The following is a 7,912-nucleotide window of genomic DNA, read 5'->3' as shown; positions in this document are numbered from 1 at the left end:
GGGGGGGGGGGAAGAGGGGCACCTGGATGGCTCAGTTGGTTAAGCGGCCGCCTTCAGCTGGAATCCAGCTCGCATCCAGGCTCCCTGCTCTGTGGGGAGCTTGCTTCTCTCTCTCCCTCTGCCTGCTTTTGCTCTCTCTTGCACGCTCTCTCTCTCAAATACATTAAAAAAAAAAAAAAAGATGGGGCGCCTGAGTGGCTCAGTTGGTTAAACATCTGCTTTCAGCTCAGGTCATGATCTGAGGGTCCTGGGATGGAGCCTCGCATTGGGCTCCCTGCTCTGCGGGGAGCCTGCTTCTCCCTCTCCCTCTGCTGCTCCCCCTGCTTGTGCTTTCTCTTGCTCTCTGTCAAATAAATAAATAACATATTTTTTAAAAAGAAAGAAAGAAAACAAAAGAAAATAATGGACCAAATGCAATGCAGAACCCTGGGTTGGATCCTGGAACGGAGAACCGCTTAGTAAGAAGATCACGTGCAGTCCAGAGTATAATTAATTTAAGGTACTGCAATTAGTTTCTTAGTTTTGACGAATGAGCCACAGTGGAAAAGAGCTTAACCATGGAAGAAGGCGGATGAGGGCTATTCAGGGCCCCTGTGCTATTTCTGCAACTTTTCTGTAAATCTACAATTGTTCCAAAATAAAAAGTTTACTTCTAAAAAAGAGGCAAAGGGTAAGGGGAGCGGAAAGGATGAGATATATTTTCACATCGCGTTAAGTACAAAAAACTGGAAACCACCTCAGTGTCCTCCACTTGGGGACTGTTTCCGTGAGTGTCCATCTGTCCCCACAGTATCTGTCCCCACGGTGGAAATTCCCATATGACTGTCAAAGGAGCCAAAGCAAACTTCTCTGAGAACATTAATGTAAAAAGCAGAAAAGTGATCATTTGTGCGCATTTTTCAAAATGCAGGGACGGAAGAGACTTTTACCCAAATGTCTCTGAAGGAAACACTGGTCACTGTGGCTTCCGGGGCAGGAACTGGGGGGGGGGGGGGGAGGTGCTGTCTCATGTTTGTATACCTTTTTGTAAAGTCTGCATTTTAAGTCATGCTTATGTATTACCTTTAAAATAATTAAAATTTGTTTCTAAAAATTCCTAAGAAGCTGGTGTTTGAGGGCGGTGGAAGCCTCCTTGGACCTCTTTCCCCCACCTCATCCAGTCCTGTTCAACATCCCCGCTACCACTACCCCCCCCCCCCCCCCCCCCCCCCCCCAGCGCCTTGGAGGTACCAGATCTGGGCCTTTACCTGGGAGGGACCCACCTGGAGGGGGAACTGGAGGGCCAACTCCCAAGGACTAAGTGAGACCCAGGGGAGGAATGTCTAACTGCTTAGTTCTCCTGACAGCCACCAGGGGTCGCCCCAACTTGCCCACCCGGTTGCCGCTGGTTAAGGTCTCGCTCAGAGCTGGAAAGGTTAAGGGTTTGTGTGAAACCTCCCCCCACACCTACCCCCCAACTCTGGCGTCAATCCAGAAGTGAGCAGGAAGTGGCTTCTCCTTGGAGTCGGCCCCAGCTGGAGACCAAAAGACTGACCCTGCTTTGTCTGACTTAAGATCTCTTGGAGGGCGCCTGGGTGGCGCTGTCTTAAGTGTCTACCTCGCGCTGGATCAATCCCTGCATCAGGCTCTCTACTCAGTGATGAGTCGGCTTCTCCCTCTCTCACTCCCCCTGCTGTGTTCCCTCTCTTCCTGTCTCTCTCTGTCAAATAAATAAAATAAAATCTTAAAAACAAAACAAAACAAAAAGACCTCTTAGGGTCCAAGGGTAAAAGGGCTGGGCTCAGGGTTGTAAATGGGATGTCAAACATGTAAAATCCATTTACTCTGGTAGCTTCATCTTGGCCATACCACCGTACCCCTGAAAATCAGTTTTGGGGTTGGAGGGAAATAGGAAGCCAAGGCAGGTGTGTGAGCAGGAAGGGCACCGTTAGATCTGGTGTCAGAAAGAATTAGGACGAGAGGGCTCAGACCGAGGGCTTTGATCCCCCAGGGACACCATAGGACAGGTAGTAAGTAGGTGGGGACAGAGAACAAGCCCAGGCGCCGCCACATCACCCCCCCCCCCCCCCCCCCCCCCCCCCCCCGGCTCCCTGAGCTGCTCATGGAAGTAAATAGCACTCCTTGGTGGGACCACCTCCTGGACCGCCTGCTCCCGCCTCACAGGGCCGGCCGTTGCCCTGTTCTGCCTCCCACTCTCTATTACTCAAAGTCTCTGTCTCTCTCTTAGTCTCCATCTCTCTTTATCTGTCTCCACCCCAACCCCCCGGCATACCCTCCTAGGTCCCTGCCCTGGTTTCCCCTACCCTTGTCACCCTGTCGCCCCCACCCCATGGCTGCAGTAACAATAGGAGGGACAGAAATGGGAAGTGTGTGGGGCACCTGGGTGGCTCAGTGGGTTGAGCCTCTGCCTTCATCTTGGGTCATGATCTCAGGGTCCTGGGATCGAGCCCCGCATCAGACTCTCTGCTGGGCAGAGAACCTGTTTCTCCCTCTCGCTCTGCCTGCCTCTCTGCCTACTTGTGATCTCTCTCTCTCTCTCTGTGAAATGGATGAATAAAATCTTTAAAAAAAGGGGGGGGGAGGAAGGATGGGAGGGAGGAAGGAAGAAAGAAAGAGAGAGAAAGAAAGAAACAGAGAAAAAAAGGGGAAGCGTGACGCGGCTGTAGGCAGAGAGCACCTAGGACAGCGGCAGCCTGAGCCCTCCAGCACCCCCAATCCCAAGTAAGGAAAAGGTTTGCCAGGCAGGCACTTGGGTGGCTCAGTCCTTAAGTGTCTGCCTTCAGCTCGGCTGGGGTCCTGATCCCAAGCTTGGCTTTGGGCTACCTGCTGAGCAGGGATCTTCTTCTCCCCCTCCCCCTCCCTCCCTGCCCTGATTGTGCATTCTTTCTCTTTCTCTCGCTCACTCAAATGGATAAATAAAATCTTTTTCTTTTAAGATTTTATTTATTTATTTGACAGAGAGAGAGCACAAGTAGGCAGAGAGGCAGGCGGGGGGGGGGGGGAGCAGGCTCCCTGCTGAGCAGAGAGCCCAATGCGGGACTCGATCCCAAGGACCCTGAGATCATGACCTGAGCCAAAGGCAGTGGCTTAACCCACTGAGCCACCCAGGCGCCCTAAATAAAATCTTTAAAAATAAATAAAATGTTTAAATATTTTATTCACTTATTTTAGATAGAGAGCCAGGCTCAATCCCTGGACCCTGAGATCATGACCTGAGCCAAAGGCAAACACTTAACCGCACTGAGACAGCCAGGCGCCCCTCTGTGAGAGCTTTTAAAAATCTCGTGTCTTCTTGAGAATTTCAGTGTCAGTTTTAGGGAGTGACACAACGTTGACTTCCTCATAATACTTTTCCCTTCTCTGCACAAACAAACAAATAAAACCAAACTGATGGTTTTTAATTTAGAGAACATACCAACAGAAACTGATGGTTTTTAATTTAGAGAACATACCACGAGACGAAAGTTTAAAATCAAAGCCTGATTTGGGGATGACCCTCCAAGGGAATTCAGAGGGGCTCATGTGCAGAATTTCCTGTGACCGTGACAAACTGTTTTCAGGAAAAACCCAAGTGCTCACATCAGGACCAATGCATTTGACCTCATGCGAATCCAAAGACCTGTCATTGGCTTCCTCCCGTGGGGATTTTTGTGGCCAGGGACACAGGCAAAATGTGTTTGGAAAGTCTATTTTTAGAGATTTTAGACACCGCTGGCAGGAGTGTTGAAGGAAACCACCTCTGGAGGACACAGTGGTGACCAGCTGTCAAAAATCTAAGATAAAAATCCTTTGGAACCCAGCAGTTTCATTTGTGGGGATTTCATATCAACTCTGATTTTGTTGAGCGAAACAAAACATTTAAAAACTGTCTAAATGCCCATTGATAATTATTACGGTAATGTCTGTGGTGAAAACCTCAGCATCAGGCAAAAGGAATCAACAAATCTTAAAAACAGCATGCTAAGCAAAAAGACAAAGTTTCATCATTACTTTTTCCATTTAAAAAAATCTAGCTAATATAACAAACTATTCAAAAAAGAAACACTGCTAATCGAAGATATGAGATCAAATTACCAAAAAGAGATAGAATGTTGCTTTTGAGCTTGATATGATCGCTGTTAGGGTATACATTCAAACCCCTGCTTCTAGGGCACCTGTGTGGCTCAGTCCTTTAAATGTCTGACTCTTGATTTCAGCTCAGGTCATGATCTCAGGGTCATGAGATTTAGCCCCACACGTGGAGCCCGTGATTCTCTCTCTGCCCCATCCACCCCTGACCCCCCCCCTCAGGCAAATGAACTCTCTCTAATTAATTCATTCATTAAAAAATAAGGAGCACCTGGGTGGCTCAGTCTGTTAAGCTTCTGCCTTTGGCTCAGGTCATGATCTCAGGGTCCTGGGATAGAGCCCCACATTGGGCTCCTGGCTCAGCAGGGAGCCTGCTTCCACTGCTCTCTCTGCCTGCCTCTCTGCCTACTTGTGATCTCTACCTGTCTAAATAAATAAAATCTTAAAAAAGAAAGAAAGAAAGAAAGAAAGAAAGCATATACTTTAATTAAATAAATAAATAAAATAAGACCACACAGGTGGCTCAGTCAGTTGACCATCTGCCTGTGGCTCAGGGCATGATCTCAGGGTGACACGCCTCCCATTAGGCTCCCTGCTCAACAGGGAGACTGCTTCTCCCAATCTCTCCGTGTGTGCATGCACTCTCTCACTCTCTCTCTCTCAAATAAATCTTTTATCAAATAAATAAATCCTTTAAAAATAAGTAATAAATAATAAAACGGTTTCTTACACTGTGACACTCAAAATTTTACTATTGGATCTAGGGTGGCTTTTTAATTTTCTGGGGATTTATGGTTGCCTTTCTTTTTCCTTGACAGCAGATGTCATGCTCATATACACATATATGCAACACCTTCAATATATCGTGAAGAATAGACAGGATCTTAAGTGCAAACCAAGACTGTCACACCTACTGGTGCTGGCCCAGGCACTGGCCCCGGTGTCTGTGGATCTCCACTGGACTCGTGTTATCTAGGCTGTAAACCCAACATGCTGTTTTCCTCCCAGTGTTCCCACCGGCCCGAAGCACACTACTTGGAAGGAGCGTCCCTCCCCCGTATATCGATTTCTCATCCTGGCATCAGAGGCTACACATGACCCAGCCTCTCTCACCCTAAAAAATTATCCTCCTTTACTAAGGCCGAGTGTGTGCCAGACACCGTGACAAGCGTTTCTTTTTTCTTTTTTTTTTAAAGATTTTATTTATTTATTTGACAGAGAGAGATCACAAGTAGGCAGAGAGGCAAGCCGAGAGAGAGAGGAGGAAACAGGCTCCCCGCTGAGCAGAGAGCCCGATGCGGGACTCGATCCCAGGACCCTGGAATCATGACCTGAGCCGAAGGCAGAGGCTTAACCCACTGAGCCACCCAGGCGCCCCACCGTGACAAGCGTTTCTTAAGTGGCTACGTCGCCTCCACTTTGGACAAAAGAAAACTGTGGCTTAATTAAGGAAGGAAAATCATTTGTCTGAGATCACACAGGGGTCGGTAACACAGCTCGGAGCTTAAATCCAGAGCCTGCGCTGAAACTATGTATTCACTCTGCCTACATGGTCCCCCGTTAACAAAGATGCAAGATGTCCTCCTCCCACCCAGCTCTGGGGACTCTGGGTGGGCCTGGCCAACCTAGAGAAATAGCTGGTTGGGCACCACTTGCAGCCCCCAACCCTCCTCCCTGCAACAAGCCTCTGGGAAGGGTCCGGAATCAGGAATCGGCTGGGTAGCTGCAAAGGCCAAAGGTCAGACGGGGGTTTCCTGCCTACCCCTGGGAACTTCCTCCTTCCCAACTCCTGCCCCCGTGATGAACACCATCCTAGAGGACCCCTCCCCGCTGTCAACCACCCCCCCCACTCCATTACCCTGGTTAATGCGGGGGGGGGGGTAAGTCCCCAAGCAGCACCGTTCACCCTGCTGTGGCCCCCACAAGCAGTGTACAGTAAGGCTGTTCCTGTCCAGCATCCCTTCCATCTGCTGGGCCCTTTCCCCTTAGCCCCCATTCCTCCCAGCCTTGACCTCATGGAGCTAGGGGCTGTGTCCCACTCTGCCTCCCTAAGGCTAAGGGTCCCTTATGGGCAGGTCTGAGGCTCACACCTCATCCAGCATGGGGAGTTTTTCTGGACCTCCTGGTTCTTGGGGGATAGGCAGAAGAGGGCACACCCAAATTCCTTTGCTCCTTGGTCCCCAAAACCCCTTCACACCCACCTGGGGGTGACCCAATGTGCAGTTCAACCCCACCTATCTAGCACTTCCCATTCACCATCTCACAGAGTCCCGAAATAACACTTCCAGCAGGATATTATAGTAATAACAAAACCACAAACCCTCTCTTATGGGCCCCCTCCCTGGCCCTATCTCAGAACAGCACAGGGAAACCAATCTCACGGAAGGGGAAACTGAGAACAGACAGGAGAAACCCCTCCCTCGAGCTCAGCTGGGTCAAGCCTGCTCGGCCAGCTCCAAGTTCACTGCCGCCTACACTGCTCCCTGAGTACTTATGCAGCACTTGTGTGAGCAGGGCCGCGAGTGACACCTCAGGGAGCCTGGGCCATGGCCATCCACGGGTCAGCCCTCTGGGAAGCCCTGATGAGCTCCTTCTGTTTGCCCAGCTCTGGGCCAAGCACTCCACCTGATTTAGCTCATGAGGCGGATGCATATCCGTAGCCAGTCCTCCGAGAGGGAAGCCCAGCTCTGTGAACTCACAGTGCGAGACCCAGGGACGGTCCCTTTGCTTCCCTGTGCCTCAGTTTCCTCCTCCACTCCACAGGGGTCGATGACAGGAGACAGTATGCAGCCAGTGCTGAGAATAGTGAGGATAGTGCTTGGCACGGAGCAAGGGCAGGTGGGGAAACTGAGGCTCCGAGGAGCCAAAGAAGTCCCCCCACCCCCGTCACCCAGCTGGTGCCCCACCCAGGGACTATCAGAAATCCAGCAGCGCCGCGGCCCCTCCCTTCACAGCCAGGGTGGGAGTGTTGTGATAACCCACAGCCCCCATTTCCTCCTGGTCAGGAAGGAGCCAGGCAGAGGAAGTATTAAGAGGAGTAATATAAACACTCCCCCCGCTCCATGGCAGGGTGAGCACAAGGGGCAGCGGCCGCCACCCAACGCAGGCCAACCAGCAGAACAGCACCGCGGGCCCCAGGCAGAGATGGGCTTGGCAATGGAGCACGGAGGACCCTACTCTCGGGCAGGGGGCAGTCCGAGGGACTGCTGGTACTACCTGCGCTACTTCTTCCTCTTTGTTTCACTCATTCAGTTTCTGATCATCCTGGGCCTCGTCCTCTTCATGGTCTATGGCAACGTGCACGTGAGCACGGAATCTAACCTGCAGGCCACCGAGCGCCGGGCCGAGAGCCTATACAACCAGGTCGTGGAGCTCACGGCCTCCCAGGCCAACCTGTCCAAGGATCTCAACCTCACCTCCCGCGCCAAGGAGACCACCTCGCAGATGCTGCTGGGCGCCCGCCGTGACCTGGACAGGATCAACGCCAGCTTCCGCCAGTGTCAGGCTGACCTGGTAAGGCCACGGGCCAGACGCCTTCCCTGGGTGCTCTGGGTAGGTCCCCCTCCCCAATCTGAGCTCCCGTGCCTTTGTCCAGGAGCCAGAGGCAGTCATAGACCCTCTGTGTCATGTGAGGAGCCCATGTGGATAAGCCATGTGTAGTTCGTTAGTACAAGTATGTCCCATACGATATTGGGGATACACTTATCCTAAAAGAATGTAGTTACTGGGGCGCCTGGGTGGCTCAGTGGGTTAAGCCGCTGCCTTCGGCTCAGGTCGTGGTCCCGGGGTCCTGGGATCGAGCCCCGCATCGGGCTCTCTGCTCAGCCGGGAGCCTGCTTCCTCC

General features: G+C 51.5%; 1 protein-coding gene across 3 annotated transcripts in view; it reads left to right on the top strand.

Annotated features, from left to right (window-relative positions):
• Nucleotides 1-7,119: 7,119 nt before the first annotated feature.
• Nucleotides 7,120-7,912, top strand: part of PLVAP (plasmalemma vesicle associated protein) — a 16,251-nt gene continuing 15,458 nt past the window's right edge. For 2 of the 3 annotated variants that reach the window (XM_059389370.1, XM_059389368.1), the window contains exon 1: nt 7,120-7,581. In XM_059389370.1, the coding sequence (XP_059245353.1) occupies nt 7,213-7,581 (369 nt within the window). In that variant the 5' untranslated portion in view covers nt 7,120-7,212. The remainder of the gene's footprint in view (nt 7,582-7,912) is intronic. The other variant, XM_059389369.1, reaches the window with a different exon arrangement.

Source organism: Mustela nigripes, chromosome 2 (assembly GCF_022355385.1).
Source record: "Mustela nigripes isolate SB6536 chromosome 2, MUSNIG.SB6536, whole genome shotgun sequence".
Taxonomy (NCBI): Eukaryota; Metazoa; Chordata; class Mammalia; order Carnivora; family Mustelidae; genus Mustela; species Mustela nigripes.
This window is presented reverse-complemented; position numbering and strand designations above follow the sequence as displayed.